A 19,349-nucleotide genomic window follows, 5' to 3' on the forward strand; every position below is an offset into this window, starting at 1 on the left:
AAAAAAGGGGGGGCACCACCAACAAAAATATTATTCTTGTATATGGATATAAAAACATACAACTATACATATGACGTAGGGATCAACTTTAGCGGGCACATATTTATGTTGCAAAATACTTTCTGGACAGCAGGCGCTGTGAGTAGTTCCCAGCCTTACACCTATTTCTTGGTTTGCACTGTTTTCTTTGATGGTTGCCTGGCTCCCTGCTTAGCGCTTAGACTCTGCGGGGATGTTGGTGCCATGCCTTTCAAAAGGAATCCTGGCTGGCTGGCTGCACAAACTCTCCCCACAACAGTTCCCACAAAGTGTGGGGCATCCTGCACCAGTTTTAGGTACAGGATGGTTGCCTGCAGGCGAGACTCCACTCGCTGTGCTGGGCCCACACGAAGAGGTGCTATACATTCGCCATCTCTGAACTCTCAAAACATGTCTGTTTCCTGACTGGCCACCCAGCCTCGGCTGTCCTGTTCAAGATGGCACCCCTAGCTGCCCTCCAAATTTGGGGCAGGAGTCTACTCTTCACCAGTTTTTCTACTCAACTTCTAGTTTCCCCTTGAACTGGAAATTGTAATCTTCCGTGGCAAAGGGGCTGGTAGCCGTTGGCACTCTCCAGCGCAGGAGCTCAAAAACTTTCAGTAGTCTCTGTGGGGGAGGGGCTGGTTGTCGCTAGCACCAGTGCTAAGTGCCACAGCACAAAGACTTTTCCCATCAGTCTCCATGGGGGAGGGGCTGGCTGCCGCTGGCCCCACTCCTTTAGCGTGGGAGCCCAAAGACTTCTCTATCAGACTTGTGGCTCAGGGTCACACTCTGAATCCGGCAATCCACCAGATCACTGCACTCCCCAAACTGCTAAACTTGTATCCCGTTTGCCATTGCACTCTTGTCTCCTAAACCCTCACCCTTCTGTTAATTTCACCCATCTTAGAAGAAAAAAAAGATAAAATGTTCACTGGGAGGTTTCACAAGTTCTCCCTGCAGAAGTTCCTGTGAAGTGTGGGGTATCCTGGAGCAGTTTTGGGTGCAGAATGGCTGCCTGCTGATGGGATTCAAATCACCACACCTGGCCCATGGGAAAAGGTGGCTTTGGCTGTCATCATCTATAATTACAAAGTGTGTCTGTTTCCTAAATGGGATTCTTTTCCCCTCGATTTTTCCGTCCGGCTGCCTAGACCCCTGCCGCTCCAAGGGGTCCACACGGCTCCCCTTTCCCATGGGCCAGATTCCACTTGGGAGTCCACACCTCACCAAACTCTCCACAAAACACCCAAATTCCCCACGAATTGGGAACTGCAGTCCTCCATGGGAGAGGGGTTGGTAGGTGCTCCCTCAGGCCACTGGCCCCCACGACTGGTGCCGCTTTAGCAGCAACCGAAACTTGTCTGCCAGACTCCAGAGTTTGGGGTGAAAATTCCAGTCCAGTAATCCACCACCTTGCTGCACACCCAGCGATGCCTGTCTGCACCAGCACTCCACGCAGGGAAAGATCCAGCCCCCTCGCTTCTCACCTGAAACGTGAGGAGATTTTTGAGTCAAAGACCCATCCCGTCTGCCATCTTGCTCCACCCCCTCTTTCTGTTTTCTTGATGAAGGCTTCCAGTGCTATAAATTTCCCTCTTTGGAGTCCCTTTGCAGTATCCCATAGGGTTTGATAATTTGTGTCTTCATTATCATTTTGTTCCAAAAATTTGGTGATTTCCTTCTTAATCTCATTTTTGACCCAGCTATAATTCAGCCTAAGATTAGTTTCTAAGACTTTGTGTGAGTATGAAGATTTCTGTTGCTTTTATTTCATGGTGGTCCGAGAAGATACAAGGAATAATTTCTACACTTTAAATTTGGTGAGGTTAGACTTGTGTCCTGGGATATGATCTATTTTGGAGCATGACTTGTGGGCTGATGGGAAGAATGTATATTCAGTTTTATTAGGGTGAAATGTTCTATAGAGGTCTGTAAAGTCCATTTGTTTTAGGGTCAGGTTTAAGTCTAATACTTCTTTGTTTAGTTTCTTCTTGGAGGATCTATCCAAAACTGTCAAAGGGGTGTTAAAATCTCCAACTATTATAGTGCAGGAAGATATCAAGTTATTCATATCCATTAGGGTCTGCTTTATGAATTGAGGAGCATTCTGGTAGGGTGCATAAATGTTATCAAAATCTCTTCATGTTCGGTGTTTCCCTTGGCGAATATGTAGTGACTTTCCTTATCTTTATCTTTGTTGGTTTAAAGCCAATTGTGTCTGCTACTAAAATTACAACCCCTGCTTTTTTCTGGTTTCCATTTGCCTGTATTATACAACTCCATCCCTTCACCCTAAGTTTATTTTTATCCTTTAAGGTCAGGTGAGATTCTTATAAAACAACAGATATCTGGTCTGAGTTTATATATCTAGTCAGCCAGCCTGTGCCTCTTTAGAGAACAATTTAAACATTCACATTAATTGAGAGAATTGATAAACCTGGTTGTGTTTTGGGTGTCATGATTTTCGTATGTCCAGGGGCATTTTTAATCCTTTCACCACTGTGAAAGTTGGGTTTTGTTAAAAAATTTCTGTGTGAGTTTACTTTTACTATCATATATAATTAATTCATATATGTGTAATTTTTTCTTGTTAGAATATCTCTTAAATAGAGATGCATCTCAATGATATATAGCATCATATTTTTATAAATGTGGAAATTAAATAAAGTTGTTTGATTTGGGGGAGGGAAATATTTGGTTACTTCTTTGTATTAATGCTTGCACAGGGGCTTCCTTTTAGTTTCTCAATAAATAATGGACTAAAAGATTGGGAACAAATTAGCCATTTTTATACCTATTTCTATGCAACATTATACTAAAATTCATAATGCAGTAGAACCTCTATAGTTGACAGCTTTCCTACATTGACCACCTTGTTAAGTTTACTTTATTTTCATAGACCAAACATGTATCATGTGTATTCTGTACAAAATTCAACTCTTTATACTGACCACCTCTGTAACTTGTATCTTGACCACTTGGACTGTGACACACAATATTAATTTACCCTGTATAACTTGACCAGTTGAGCCTACTATGTGCCAAAGGGTACAAGGCCTAGGCTTTGCCCCTTAGTTATATTATTTTTTTCTTTGGTATAAGTTCTTTTTTCATGTTTTGTTGTTACTGTATGTTGGATTAGGTCTTCTACCCTATTGTTTATCATGTATTGCAGAATATTTTTTCAACATGAAGGAATCATCTGAATTATAGGTACATCCTACAGTTACTGAAAGATTTTATAGTTGAGATATGATGGGCCAAAGGAAAGAACTCAAAGAGCTCACATTGAAAGAAAAGGTTGATTTTGTACATTTTCTGGAAAGCAGCAGCCAAAGACAGTGGAACATTTTGGTGTTCACAGGACCATAGTTAGCAACATCTAAAAATGTAAACATGAGAATTTGGAGAGGTATGGTAAGGAAAGTGGAGATCTACAGTAGAAAGGGAAAACTTCCCTCCATGAAGTCAGTGAAGCTACATTAAGCTGGTCAAGCAAATGAGGGCAGTTAATGCTCAAATTGCCCAGCCATTGATCCAAGAAGTGCTTAAAAATCCACATGAGATTTCAGAGTGGCAGATTTCCAAGCATCAAGTGATTGGCTCTAGAAATTTAAACTGTGGCACGAGATCCCCCCAAAAGTCTTGTGTAGTGAATCCAGTGAAGTTCCAGTGATGTAGAAGATTGCATCAGAAAGTTTCTGGAATTCACCAGAGACTTCAAACATGATGACACCTTTAATGCTGAGCAGTGCAAACTCCTTTTCAAGGTGATGCCTGACAGGAACTTTATCATGAAGGGTGACAAATGGAAGAGCACAAAGTTTTCCAAGGCACATTTCACAGTTCTGCTTGCCCTAGCTCAACCAGTTTGAAACTAAAGCCCTTGGTGAATCAGCAAAGCCATGCAATTTAAAGAACCTGAGGCCCAAAGACCTCCCTGTCACTTGGAGGTCAAACACATGCACTTGGATAACTGGTGCCCTGTTTGAGGAGTGGGTACAGATATCTAATGAGAAATGAAGAAGAAATAGTCTATGCTACTGATAGTAGACACCTGTTCAGCCACCTGCAATCATCTCACTCATATGACATTGAAATTTCTGCCTCCAAACCTGACCTCAGAAATCCCATCTCTTGACTAGGGTGTTATCAGAACATTTAAAATACATATGGACCCCAGCTCCTGTAGTGGGTCATTACTAAAACACAGATCTGTGGTTTACCTGTGGAAGCATCTTTATCTGCTGTATCAGTTAACACTCTGGAAGCTGCCCTCCGAATCATTTCTGCTAGTAATAAAGTTCAGTCAGAAATGATACAGAAGCATTTCAAGAAAGTTGGAATTTGTCACAATCCAAGAGCATGGTGAAAGTCCCCATCAGACAGTCCATCTCCTTTTACAGAATTTGAAGGAATAGATTATGAAGGTCTTGTTGCAGTGGAGGATGAGGTGGCAACCTGTAATGAAATTGACCCAGAAGCAGTTTTTCAAATGTACCGAAGTACAGACGATTGTAAAAGTGCATGAAGCAGCTGATGAAGTGGAAGGAGCAAGTGTGACATACAAGTAGCAGAGACTCCAAAAATGAGGATGTCAGGCATCTGATAATGCAGTTGAAGTCATTTGCTATGGAAAAATGCCTAGTTACGCTGAGTGGTATAGCCAGTGTTGAGTGTGTTTGCATGTTTGTAATAAAAATAAGAACCAGACTGAGATTTACTTTTTCTTCAGAAGGAATGATTAGACCATGTTTGGAAAAACAGTAAATGTATTGACTTTGTATGATTATGTATGATTTTACTGTGTTTTGATTATGTAGAGTTTGTATGATATTCTTTAACAAAAGCTGTACAAGAAAGTAAAGTACATGTCTGCATCAGGGCTGGGCACAGTGGCTCACACCTATAATCTTAGTATCTGTGAGACTGAGGTGAACGGCTTGTTTGAGCTCAGGAGTACCAGATCAGCCTGAGCAAGAGCAAGACCCCGTCTCTACTAAAATTAGAAAAAAACTAGCTGGGTGTCACGGTGGGCACCTGAAGCTGAGGCAAGAGGATTGCTCAAGTCCAAGAGTTTGAGGTTGCTGTGAGCTATGACGACACCACTGCACTCTAGAGTAAAAGAGTGAGACTCTGTCTCAAAAAAAAAAAAGTAGGCTTAGTTCCTTATGTTGACCAGTTTATTACAGTCCCTTGGGTGGTCAACTTACAGAGGTTCTGCTGTCATTTCGTTATTTAAAAAAGAACAAATTTGCCTTGCCAGATAAGCAGCATATTCTTATTGTAGTATATTTATTTGTCTTCTTCCATACAAAGGGGCTTATGCCACTGTGCTCCATTGTCTGGATCAGTGCCAGGCACACAGATACCAAACTATCTGTTGAGGGAAAAAAATTCTGTAACTTGATTATTTTCATTATATGACAAATCTTCTCCATTTTTCCATAACATACTTATTTTATAAGCTGTATACTGCTGTACCCTATTTGTTTTACATATATATGTATATTTTTGACATAGGGTCTTGCTTTGTCACCCAGGCTAGAGTATAGTGACATCATCATAACTCACTACAGCCCTGAACTCTTGGGTTCAAGTGATTCTCTTCCCTTCGTTTTCTGTGTAGCTGAGACTACAGGCATGCGCCACTGTGCCCAGCTAATGTTTTTACTTTGCTGGTCTTGAACTCTTGGCCTTATTGTCCCCGTTTGGCCTCCCAAAGTGTTGGGATTGTAGGGATGAGCCACTATGCCCAGTCTATACCTAAGGGAGTATAACAAGGTAGTCGACATACAGAGGTCAGCATAAGAAACTTCCATCGAGTATATATGGTACATGTCCAGTGTGTGAAAATTAGGTCAGCTTATAGAAGTGGTCAATCTAGGGAGGTGGCCAACTTTGGAGGTTCTATTGTATTTATAACTGCATGCTATTAAACTATATGAGAATAGAAATATACTTTTTTTTTTTTTAGCAAATATGCTCTTAATATTTTAAGTCATTTCTAGTTTTCTGGTTACAAGGAATTCTGTAGTAAAGGTTATTATACTTTTATTTTGTCTGTTTGTATGTGTGCCCATCATGGATGTAGGGTAATTTCTTGTAACCTTGGACTTGCTTGTTCAAAAAGAATGTGAATTTTACCTTTTGGTGAATATTGTCATTGTCCTCCAAATACTCATTTTAGTTGAGACTTTAGATATTCATCAACTTTGGATGTTATAAAATTTAATTTAAGACTTTCTTTCAAAGTTTTCTTGTCATTCTGTTTTATCAACATATATTCATTTTCCTATTGTTTGATATTTAGTAGAAATCATTCTGTAGCGTTTGTGTTTACATCTGAATCTTGCATTGTTTGGTTAGGTGAATTTTAGCTACAGCATTCTTTGAGAGAAGCCCATTTTTATACATCTTTGTTTCTCTTCTCTGAAGGCATCCTTTATCAAAAAACCATTTGCCCGTGGAGAAGTAGAATCAATGGAAGAGGATACTAACAGAAATCTAATGGAGGTGGAGGATCAGTCATCCATGAATTTATTCAATGATAATCCTGCTAGTAATGTTAATGATGCCAATGAACCTGGAGAGAGCCTGAGTATTATAGGTAAATGCATGTTTATTGCTTGAGATGTCTTTTGCCTCTTTATTGATTTAGCATTATAAAAGGTCCCATTTAGGATTATTTTCTTCCTGTAGACTTTAAATATTTCTGATTTGTCATTGAATGTATAAGTTTTCTATTTGGAGAAATTTGGAATAATTATTAAATAAAACCATAGGATAAATTATTTCGAAAGTAGAAAGTAGGGAGATTAAAAACACCCATAATGCCATCACTTGTAACTTTTTACTGTTCTCTATAGCCCCTTTCAGAATTATAATCAGCATCAACATTCAGATATGTTGTATAGCTTGTTCAGTGTTATTTATAAGATTAATTTCATAAGCATTTTTCCCACGTAGCTGTTTGTCTTGATAATCATACCTTTTAATAACTTTGCGGTATTCCAGCCATGAATATCATAATTTACTTGGCCATTTTTTATTGCCAAAAATTTAGGTTTTTTCTATGTCCATGTTATAAACATTATTGCAACAATTATCTATATAGTATTTTCCTATTTTTTTTATTATCTCTTGATAACAGAATTTTGGAATGACCTTTCATGAAGAGTTTTGAAGCTTGTAGTTTGCAATTAGCCTTGCTATAGTTTTGTTTTCCATGTAATTTTTCTTTTTTTGGTAAAAGGGAGTGTATTTTAAGTTAATAGTTAATATATGGCTGTTGTGCCTCTCTCTTAGTATTAATAAGAGCTTTTTACTTTTAGGTGCCATGAATCCATTAGCTGAAGAATATCTGTCAAAGCAAGATCTACTCTTTTTAGACATGCTAAAGTTCTTGTGTGTGTGTGTAACTACTGCTCAAACCAATACTGTGTCATTTCGGGCAGCTGATATTCGAAGGAAATTGTTAATGTTAATTGATATTAGCACACTAGACCCTACCAAATTCCTCCATCTACATATGGTGAGTTAAGTGAAAGGAAGAATCTTCACTTCTGTCTGATGTTCCTGACTATGTGTAATTAGTTGATGTGTAAGAATCAAAGTGGTACTGGGGGGTGCCTGTGGCTCACTAGGTAGGGCGCTGGCCCCATATACTGAGGATGGTGGGTTCAAACCCAGCCCCAGCTAAACTGTAACAAAAAAATAGCTGGGCGTTGTTATGGGTGCCTGTGGTCCCAGCTACTCAGAAGGCTGAGGCAAGAGAATCACCTAAGCCTAAGAGCTGGAGGTTGCTGTGAGCTGTGATGTCACAGCACTCTACCGAGGGTGACAAAGTGAACTCTAAAATAAAAAAAGAATCACATAGTACCTTTGAAGACTCTAAATTGCTTCCTTGAATAGTGAATGTGGGTGGCTCCTGTGGCTCAAAAGGAGTAAGGCACCAGCCTCATATGCCAGAGGTGGCGGGTTCAAACCTAGCCCCGGCCAAAAAAAAAAAAGAATAATGAATGTGAAACTACTTATAAAATACACTTTCTTTGACTGTGCTGTGAGAAAAACTTAATCATTCTTTTTCTTGCCACACACATACCATTTTTCTAAAGCATTTTGTGATTAAATTGCACATGTAATTGCCCTTGTACTTCAGTGTATATTTCCTAAAAGCAGGGATACATGTCTATATAGCTACAGTACACTCATCAAAATCAGGAGGCTGACATGGTGTCATTGCATTTAGGTGGGAAGTCTGTTCAGTCTCCTTCAGTCTGGAGTAGTTCTTTGCTTATCCATTGCGAGCTTCATTTTTTTTGTTTTTGAGACAGAGCCTCAAGCTGTCCCCCTGGGCAGAGTGCTGTGGCATCACAGCTCACAGCAACGTCTAACTCCTGGGCTCAAGTGAGTCTCCTGCGTCAGCCTTCCAAGTAGCTGGGACCACAGGTGCCCACCACAGCACCTGGCTATTTTTTGGTTACAGCTGTCATTGTTGTTTTGGTGGGCCTGGGCTGGATTCGAACCTGCCACCTTAGGTGTATGTAGCTGGTGCCTTAGCCACTTGAGCCACAGGCGCTGAGCCATTAGCCTCATTTTTTAAATGATACAGGTTAATGGCTCTGCTGATGTTTCCTCATGATTAGATTTAGATTTTGATGAACATATTATGAAAGTAGTCCCTTTTCTGTCTTCATGCCATCTAGCTATACTACTTGTAGGTATCTCCAATTCTAAGCCACTAATATAGGGTTTGTTTGTTTTTTTTTTTCTTTCTTCAAATTTGTAGCTTTCTTTTCTGGTAGTAAAATAACCTGGGTTTCCACTTAACTTCAGTACATTTACTTAAATTTACTCCATAACCTTAAATGTAACTAATGTCCTGACCAAGGGGGCCATTTCCTTAGCCCTAGCCCTGGTGAACATGTTGGTGGAGCCCCTGGCCCAGTGAGTAGCTGGGTGGATCTGAGGTCACATTCTCAGTTCCACCAGATTTGCAGATATACCTTTTGAGTCCCTAATTAGAATCTCTGATCACAGCAGGTTCTAATCACCCTGATTCCAGCAGGCTGAATCTGCTGGAATTCCTGGTCATGTTTCCAGCCTTGGTGAACATTCATTGATTTCCTAGAAATAACAAAGTAGTTTGTACTCTGTTTGAGCCTCTGGTTTCAGCCCTGGGAACTGCTCAAGTCAAGTCTGTATAGCACTGACCAAGGGAAGTGTTAATGTGCTTTTCTTGAAGCTTTGATGTTTAAAGTTGCTTTAAAACACTGAGTAACTTCATACCTGCATGACTCTCATGTCAAATAATGAAAAGGATCATTAAAATTTTTTTGTTAATATCAGAAAGGGAATAAGAAATGTATTTTTCTACATACAGATAATAGGGGAAAGATCTCCTACAATTCCATACTATAGCTTCAAAACCATTTGGCAATTCTCTGAAATTGGCTGCTTACTTATATTAAAAACTACCATAGTGGCCAAATAGCTCCTCTCCCTTTTTTACAATTTCAAACTATTAGGGGGTGCAAGTGTTCTTGTTACATGGATAAATTGTATAATACTGAAGTCAGGGTTTCTAGTATGCCTTCCACCAAAATAGTGTACATTGTACCCAATAGATAAGTTTTAATTTCTCACTACCCTGCTATCCTCCCCCCTTTAGCTTCCAATGTTCTTTACACTTCATGATTCTGTACACTCATCGTTTAGCTCCCACTTACTAGTGAGAACACGTGATGTTCATTTTGCCATTCCTGAGATACTGCACTTTGATAATGTTCTCTAACTTCATCCAGGTTTCTACAACTTACATTATTTCATTCCCTTTTTATGGTGTATATATGGGGCCTGTGTGGAACATTTCCTGGCCTGTATGCATGGATGTCTCTGTTTTTCATATTACGTAGCTAGGTACACTTCCATATAGCCGTGTGTGTGTATGTGTCTGTCACATTTTCTTTACTCATTTCATTCCATACCTTTGCCTTTCTTTTTTTAGGAAATTTTAATTTTTGAAACAGTCTTGCTCTGTTGCCAAGGCTGGAGTGTAGTAGCATAATCTTAGCTCACCGTAACCCTCTACCTCAGCTTCCTAAGTAGCTAGGACTACCGGCACATGCCACCACGTTAGGTTAATTTTTCTTTCTTTCTTTCTTTTTTTTTTTCTTCAGAGATAGTCTCACTTTATCGCCGTTGGTAGATTGCTGTGGCGTCACAGCTCACAGCAACTCCTGGGCTTAGGCAATTCTCTTCCCGATGCCCACAGCAACTTCTGGGCTTAGGCAGTTCTCTTCCCTCAGCCTCCCAAGTAGCTGGGACTACAGGTGCCTGCCACAATGCCCAGCAATTTTTTTGTTGCAGTTTGGCCGGGGCTGGGTTCGAACCTGCCACCCTCAGTATATGGGGCCTGCACCCTACTCACTGAGCCACACGTGCTGCTCCCAATTTTTCTTTTTTTAAAAATGCATAGAAATGAGTTCTTCCTTCTGCTTTGACCTCTCAAAGCACTGGGATTACAGGATATGAGCCACCATGGCTAACCCCTCAAACAAACCTTTCTACCGAGAGGATCGTAGAGAGCCTAATAGAAAGATATATGAAGGTGTTTGACTTCTTCCCTCCCCATGATTATCTGTAATTTCCAAATTTCATTAATTAAATGTTTTTAACCATTGGACTCTTTTATACCCAAGCGTTATTTTGGGAGTCTGGGATAGAGTTTCAGAATCTTGCTTAAGTTTTTAATCATACTTGTGATAACAACCATTTATTGAATTCCAAAGTAGAAGCTGGACCTCTGTTTTCTCTAATCCTCACCATTATCTGGCTGAGTGGTATATCTCCATTTTATAAGTGAGGGTACAAGGACTCCAGATAATATAAAGCAATTTTTTTTTTTTTTTAAGAGACAGAGTCTTGGTTTTTATTGCCCTGGGTAGAGTGCCATGGCGTCATAGCTCAAGCAACCTCAAACTCTTGGGCTCAAGGAATTCTTCTGCCTCTGCCTCCTGAGAACTGGGACTACAGGTGCCTTACATCATGCCCAGCTAGTTTTTTCTATTTTTAGTAGAGATGTGGCCTTACTGTTGCTCAGGCTGGTCTCCAACTCCTGACTCAAGCAATCCACCTTCCACGACCTTGCAGAGTGCTAGGATTACAGATGTGAGTCACTGCGCCTGGCCATAAAGCAAGTTTTCTAGCCACTCAAGTTAAGGTCATGGTATTGGGATTTGAATTCAGCTCTGTTTGACTTCAAAGTCTTATAACTATATACCCTCTTAAAAATGTATAGCTGTGTATATACATATATATATACACACATACTTTAAAAGTAAATGATCTGTGAAAAAAAGTGTATTTTTTTTTCCTCCTACCATCTTAGTATCTAGTGCTTTTAAAGGAGCTTCCTGGAGAACAGCATCACTTGCCAATGGAAGACGTTGTTGAACTTCTGAAACCACTATCGTAAGAAATTAAAACCATATGTTATCTTCATGTTAAATTTATGAAATAACTGATTTGTTCCATTAAGCTTATAAAGTTAAACTTCTTCTACCATAGCAATGTGTGCTCTTTGTATCGACGTGACCAAGATGTTTGTAAAACAATTTTAAACCACGTCCTTCACATAGTGACCAACCTAGGTCAAGGCAGCGTGGGCTCTGAGAACACAAGAGATGCTCAAGGGCAGTTTCTTACAGTGATTGGAGCATTTTGGTGGGTGCATTTGGAGCATTTTTGGAGTTTTGTCTTTTTTGCTATCTCTATGATGTTTGGTACAAATGAAAACATTGCATTTCTACATTAGTGATTTTTTCTGATAACTCCTATATAAGTGTATATATCTTTTAACAGTAGCAGAATGTAATTTGTGTTTCCCTTAATGGCTTAAATTCTTTTTAAGCAATCAAGTAGAGTGAGAACTCATTCCTCCTTTTTCCATTTTCCTCTAGGACAGTGGTTCTCAACCTTCTAATGCCACGACCTTTTAATACAGTTCCTCATGTTGTGACCCCAAACCATAAAATTATTTTCGTTGCTACTTCATAACTGAAATTTTGCTACTGTTATGAATCGTAATGTAAATATCTGATATGCAGGATGGTCTTAGGCAACCCCTGTGAAAGGGTCGTTCGGCCCTGAAAGGGGTCACGACCCACAAGTTGAGAACTCCTGCTCTAGGAAATTAAATTCTTTAAGCAATTAAGGGAAACACAAATTACATTCTGCTACTATTAATGTAATGCTAAGTTTCCACTTTGCTTTTTGCTTATGGCATGGCTTTCTAAACTGTGTAGCGTATTTCCCTGCATGTTTTGAATCACTTAATGGTTTTAGATGTGTAGTGGATAAAGAAAGTGCATTGAGCCTAAATAAATTGAATTGTTCCTATTCCCGAAGTGAACAAATTGGCTTTGTCAATTTGCATCGCATATTATTTCGTGTGTATTTTATAGTCTGAAACATCACATGTCTAAATCAATATGGAATATGGTTTTGAAATCTTGATAACAACCAGAACTTAAAAGAAAATTTCTTTTTAAGCAATTTACTATAAAATGGTTAGGTGAAGTATGATAAACCCCCAAAAGTGGAATAATTGTGTAAAAACCAATGATGTACCTTAAAATGAACTTTCAAATTAATTTCTTTTCTTTTCTTTTTTTTTTTTTTGAGACAGAGTCTCACTATGTCGCCCTAGGTAGAATGCCGTGGTGTTACAGGTCATAGCAACCTCAAACTCTTGGACTTAAATGATTCTTTTTCCTCAACTTGCCAAGTGGCTGGGACTACAGGAGCCCACCACAACACCTGGCTATTTTTTTGTTGTAGTTGTCATTGTTGTTTGGCAGGCCCTGGCCGGGTTCAAACCCGCCAGCTCTGGTGTATATGGCTGGCACCCTAGCCACTGAGCTATAGGCGCTGAGCCCTAATTCTTTTAGCTTAAATTTTTGGAATGTGTATATATTGTCATATTCCATATAAAGAATATTAAATTTAGCATGGAAAAAAATTTTGGAAGCAAGCTATAATAACCTTAATATGTAGTAATTTTTCTGACTGAGGCTTTTATTGGAATGATTGTTTGACACAGAAAACTTAATTTGATTTCAGGCATCTAACAAAGGAGGGAAAATGTACATCCTCTGTGAGAATGGCACTAGTAAAATGCCTTAAAACTTTGCTTGAGGTAAGTTATTATAAAGGTCGCCATTGAAATTTTTAAAGTGGCTTTTGTTTCAACAGACATTAATGAGTGATCTTTCTTCATCTTTCATATTTAACCTTCATTGTTCTTTTCTCATAGGCTGATCCTTATTCAAAATGGGCAATTCTTAATGTAAAGGGAAAAGACTTTGCTGTCAATGAAGTATTTCCACAATTTCTTGCTGATGATCATCACCAAGTTCGCATGCTGGCTGCAGAGTCAGCTAATAGGTAATGGGCCAGGTTTTCCTGAGGTGTTTGGAAGGCTGCGGATGCATAGCAATGTGCAGCGCAGTCACAGCTCACTGGCTGGGTACTCAAAAGTGTGTGGCACCTATGTTTTTCTTAATTCTGACACTTCTGTCACTTAGTTACTATTATTTTCTCCAATTTATAAATGAAAATTCTGTGACTTAAAGCAATAAAGTAACTTAACTTATGCCAAAGAGCTAATAAGTTGACTTGAATGGAGAGTGTCTGCTACTACAGGAGGTATATTTCCTATAGAGAGAATGTTTGGACATTACTGTGTTTTTATATAAGTTTATACAGTGATAATTAGAACATTTTATGTTTTTGCTAATTGCAGTTTATATTTACTTAAGTGAACATACAGTGAGGCACTGGAATGATTCTATCATGATGATCTTTTTTATTTGGGTACCCAAATAAATATACACTAATTTTTTTAAGGACTATGTGTTTATTATGTTATCAAGTTGATTTTAAAAGTCTAAATTGCAAATTTAAATTCCCCTCCTCACACTGCCTATAAATAAAGCACTTCCCCGTTCTATTTTCTGTTCTATTTTTTTTTTTTTTGAGACAGTCTTACTGTGTTGCTCTTGGTAGAGTGCTGTGACATCACAGCTCACAGCAACCTCATACTCTTGGGCTTAAGTGATTCTCTTACCTCAGCCTCCCAAGTAGCTGGGACATAGGCACTTGCCACAGTGGCTGGCTGTTTTTTTGCTGTAGTTGTTATTGTTGTTTGGCAGGTCCGGGCTGAGTTCAAACCTAGCAGTCCTGTGCATGTGGCCGGTGCCCTAGCTGCTGAGCTACAGGCGCTAGGCCCGAAATAGTATATTTATACACATTTACTTTCCCCTATTTCATTATGATACTAGCTCCTAAAAGGGTGTTGTTTTTTGCATGTTCATTACTGTATCTATAGCACCTAAAACAATATTTACCATGTGGTATGTGTTCAGTTACTATTTGTAAAATAAACGAATATATTTTAAAAAGAAATTGCATGATGCTTTTAAAAAACCAAAAATGAAAATCATTTGAGTAACTTTACCTTTCAAATGTAAGGCACCAATAATAGATCACCATCTTTTTTTTAACAGTCACACAAGATTTAGAACTAATGTATTCAAAATCTGAATATGCTAACAGTAACGTTTCCATGAACCAGTATGTGTATCTGCTCCTTCAGGTTTTGGAACTCTTTTCATTAAGACCATAGGATTGCTAGTGCATATGTATAGTAGTTGAAGTCCTTATTAAATTTCATAAATTAAAAAGATACCACTCATGGTAGAAGGTGAAGGGGTGTCAGCATTTGTAGAGATGATGTAGTAAGAGAAGGGAGAAAGGTACCAGTTTCTTTTTTAACTATCAGCTCTTCTATGATCAAGTAGAGTGAGAACTCATCCTCCTTCCCATCTGCTTCTAGGAAATTAATTTAACACGAGGGATCCATTGAGTGCCTCCCATTAGGCCCCATCTTCAACATTAGGGATCAGATTTCAACATGAAATTTGAAGAAGTCAGATGTAAAAATTATAGGAGATATCTAATTTGGGGCTTTTTAAGTAGAAGTTAGAGAAATCAGAGGAACACAAAAAATTACACAAGTTTAGTTAATAACAAAGCATAAATGGTAAAATTGATTGAAGAGTTATAATTAGGCTGGGTATGGTGGCTCATGCCTGTAATCTCAACACTTTGGGAGGCCAAGGTGGGAAAATCTTTTGTGGCTAGGAGTTCAAGACCAGCTTGGGCAACGTAGTAAGACCCTGTCTCCAAAATTTTAAAAAAATTACCTGACCATAGTGGCGTATGCTTATAGTTCCAGCTACTCAGGAAGCTGAGTAGGGAGGATCACTTGAACCTAGAAGTTCAAGTCTGCAGTGAGCTGTGATTGTGCCATGGGACTCCAGCTAGTGGAGTGAGACCCTGTCTCAAGGGGGAAAAAAAAAGGATTATCCTTAAATACATGGATAATATGCAAAAGGCACTGATCAGCTTTTCTCCATCTCCTAAAACAAAATTTAAATGGAACATCAAGGCATTAAGCTGCCTCTTTTCAGGGTGATTAAATATTAGCACAGGTTGACTTAAGAGTCTGTAGACTCTTAGGTTTGGCCAGAGAGCAATTTATCTTTTCTGGCTAGTTTGAATTCATTGCTGTTCAAATTTCCACAATAGTTAAAAGATCTTTTGGCACCCTTTTTAATTAGAAAAGGAGAAAATGGATTCTGTTTTAAAGACCATAATGCTAAACAGTTGGTCTGGACAGTTGGTTATGGTGGATGCCTGTAGTCCCAGTTACTCAAGAGGCTGAGGCAAGAGAATCACCCACGCCCAGGAGTTGGAGGTTGCTGTGAGCTTTGACACCATGGCACTCTATCAAGGGCAATAAAGTGAGACTCTATCTGTTAAAAAAAAAAAAAAGACAGTTGGTTAATAATATTTTAGTGTATCTTATGGTGTGATTTATTATTGTTATTTTCCTTTTTTTAAAGATTATTCCTGGATATGAAACAAGGAGATTCTTCCATGTTATTGAAAGCACTTCCTTGGAAGCTTCAGCAAGCAGCTTTTGAAAATGCACACTTGATAGCTTTGGAAGGAATAAAAGAAGTGGTAATTAGTATAATGCATATTTGCTTTTATATGCTTGCTATTAATATGTTACATTTTAATATTACTTTACCAGATTTGACCTGAGACAGTTTGTATCCTCCATGAATTGAATGAATTTGGCTTGGTGCCTGTAGCTCAGCAGCTAGGATGCCAGCCACACACACCAGGGCTGGTGGGTTTGAACCTGGCCCAGGCCTGCCAAACAACAATGACAACTACAACAAAAAAAAGTAGCTGGGTGTTGTGGCAGGTGCTTGTAGTCCCAGCTAGTTGGGAGGCTGAGGCAAGAGAATTGCTTAAGCCCAAGAGTTTGAGGTTGCTGTGAGCTGTGACGCCACAGCACTCAACCCAGGGCAACATAGTGAGACTCTGTCCCCCCCCCCCCAAAAAAAAGAATTGAATGAAATTGTATTACTTATATATCAAAAAGGCTCAAATCAGAGCAATTTTTTTTTTGGTTCAACTTAATATGTAGCATTTTTATGGGGAAATTGAAATTGTAGCTGTGTTTTTATGGGTGTATAAGTGGCTTCCTTTTTTATATAAAAAATTCTTTTGTGTCAGATCTGATTAAAAGCTTAAGTAAAGGAACAATAGGAAGAAATGGATTGAGAAGAAGATTCTTACACAAGATCAAATTATTTGTGGTTTTTTAAATGAAACTTGTGATTTTCATATTTCTTTGTGAAATATTTTTTTCTTAGAGTGGTGAAACTTATTTTAGTGGATTTATTAATTTATTTCCTGATTTGTTTCTTAAAAGGATTTGAAGTGTTAAATAAAATGACTGTCAAATCTATGATAGGAGGAAACTGATAAGTACAATTAGGTGAAAAAATGTGAATTTAGAAAAGGATTTAAAAATTTAGATTGGAAAAGATGAGTGTAACTAATATAAAATTTAATAGAGAGATAATATATATTATATCTTGTACATGAGCCCATCATCTGTATACTGACCTGCAGCAATTCATTTAGAAAAAGACCTGAGAGGTTTTACATCTTGAGATTGTACAATATGAATCAGCACTGTGATACAGTTATCATAAAAACAAATTCTATCAAAAATAACTTGGATCTTCTTTTTTTTTTTATTTTTCAATTCTATTTATTTATTTTTTATTAAGTCATTTGTACATAGATCATGAATACATTTATGCCATTGCGGGATTCAATGTGTTGATTATTTGTAATTTTAATTGGAGTGCTTATATCCTGCTAATCAACATAGCCTTCACCTCATTTACCCAATTACAGAGTTAAGACATTTGTGTTCTACACCTGATAGATCCAACTTGTACTTGCAAAATGCTCCATAGGTGTGGTCCCCTTACTAACCCTCCCTCTATCAACCCACCCCCCTCCCTTCCCCTCTCCCTCCCCTTTCTTCCTTCATCCTAGGTTATAGTTGTGTTTCATTTTTCATATACTTGGATCTTCTATACAAAAAGTCAGCCAGAATGTTTTTTTTGTTTGTTTGTTTTTTTTATTGAGACAGAGCCTCAGGCTGTCACCCTGGGTAGAGTGCTATGACATCGCAGCTCACAGCAACCTCCAGCTCCTGGGCTCAAGCGAGTCTCCTGCCTCAGCCTCCCAAGTAGCTGGGACCACCAATGCCCGGCTATTTTTTGGTTGCAGCTGTCATTGTTGTTTGGCAGGCCGAGGCTGGATTCGAACCCACCACCTTAGGTGTATGTGGCTGGTGCCTTAGCCACTTGAGCCACAGGCGCCGAGCCCTTTTTGTTTGGTTTTGAGTAAAAGATTTTTAACCAGGATGTTATGGAGTATATAGATCTGTGTTTTGCATATGTACAAGGAATAGTTGAAGGAATTCACTTAGTGGGAAACTCATGACTGTTTTCAAATGCATAATTGATTGTCATTTTCAAAAGAAATTAGTCCTTACTTTTTCTTAAACTGAAAGACAGAACTAGGAATGATTAGCAGGTTTTCTAAATGTGAAGAGAAATTTCTATCTAATATAGCTACTCAAAAGATATGGATATCTGGTGGGATGTTATAATTAATATTTAAACTAGATGCATATATCTTTCTATTTTAATTTCATGATTTTATTATTCCTTTTAATAATAGTATACATGATAACATTTTTTAAAGTATAAAGAGCTATACATTAAAACATCTTAATTATAAAAACAAGTTAGGAGTTATCCTTGGTAGTTGAAGAGGAGCTCTTAATTGCTTACACTCTTCTTTTTTGCAATTTCTTTTTTCTGTAAGATACTTTATACCTCACTGAATTGGTTTCTTTTGGAAATTTTTTCTGTAAGATCTTAAGAGCAATTTTTCCAACTTTAGAAAACCTCTATTTTCTCAAAATTGCTACTCTTAGCTTCATCACTGGAGGATTTAGAACTGTTTAACAGGGTGCTTAGAAGTTCATTGATTTTAGCCTGATTGGTTCATTTGTGATACTTAAATATTTTTATTACATTATTGTTTTAAATATTTTAAGTCCCACAGTGCTGAGAATGCTCAACTTTTGGATGAGATTTATAATAGAAAATCTGTTTTACTGATGTTGATAGCTGTGATTTTATACTGTAGCCCTATTTGTGAAAAACAGGCTTTGTTTGCCTTATGCAAATCTGTGAAAGAGAATGGATTAGAACCCCACCTTGTGAAAAAGGTATGTGTGGGTGAATAGTTTTTATTATAATCTTCATTGGGTAACTTTTAAACAATTAAAAAGATTAAAGCTAGATTTTTAAGATGGTACTTACTTTGGAAAACAGTTTTACTTCTTATATTGGGAATATTGGAAAGCAGTTATAATCACTCATTAAATGGTATGCTTATTTTCATGCAGTATCATTTCTGATCTGCAGTCAGACACATTAACCATTGGATCACTGGCCCACACCCCATTTCTTACATTCAGTTTAAGAGCATTTCACAAGGCATTCATTGAACTAACAAGGGTGAATGACTTGTATACCACACAGACTAGGCCCTCTGGAATAGTGTTTAGTGAGAGAAACACATGGAGACAAGAGCAGCACAGGTGCTTTACCCAATAGATTCTGGGAAGCACAATGGGACCTAGGAGGGCTAGAAGTCGAATTTTAGGGCTGAGAAACTTCTAAGTTATTAGGGGAAGAAGACTGGGGTCCAAGTCTTATAGTTACATCAGCACCATATTGTAGAATCTTGACTCCCTCCTGTTCCATCACCCACCTCAGCATTTATGGTTTGGAAAGTTCTAGGCCTTTTTC

General features: G+C 38.3%; 1 protein-coding gene across 1 annotated transcript in view; it reads left to right on the plus strand.

Annotated features, from left to right (window-relative positions):
- The window catches only part of ATM (ATM serine/threonine kinase), a 156,220-nt gene that overhangs the window by 40,329 nt on the left and 96,542 nt on the right, over positions 1 to 19,349 (plus strand). The window contains exons 18-25 of the mRNA XM_023516060.1: positions 6,460 to 6,631; positions 7,356 to 7,555; positions 11,414 to 11,496; positions 11,593 to 11,748; positions 13,147 to 13,222; positions 13,340 to 13,470; positions 15,993 to 16,113; positions 18,590 to 18,763. Of these exons, the coding sequence (XP_023371828.1) occupies positions 6,460 to 6,631; positions 7,356 to 7,555; positions 11,414 to 11,496; positions 11,593 to 11,748; positions 13,147 to 13,222; positions 13,340 to 13,470; positions 15,993 to 16,113; positions 18,590 to 18,763 (1,113 nt within the window). The remainder of the gene's footprint in view (positions 1 to 6,459; positions 6,632 to 7,355; positions 7,556 to 11,413; positions 11,497 to 11,592; positions 11,749 to 13,146; positions 13,223 to 13,339; positions 13,471 to 15,992; positions 16,114 to 18,589; positions 18,764 to 19,349) is intronic.

This window comes from Otolemur garnettii, unplaced genomic scaffold (assembly GCF_000181295.1).
Source record: "Otolemur garnettii isolate 467f Iridium unplaced genomic scaffold, OtoGar3 scaffold00086, whole genome shotgun sequence".
Classification (NCBI taxonomy): domain Eukaryota; kingdom Metazoa; phylum Chordata; class Mammalia; order Primates; family Galagidae; genus Otolemur; species Otolemur garnettii.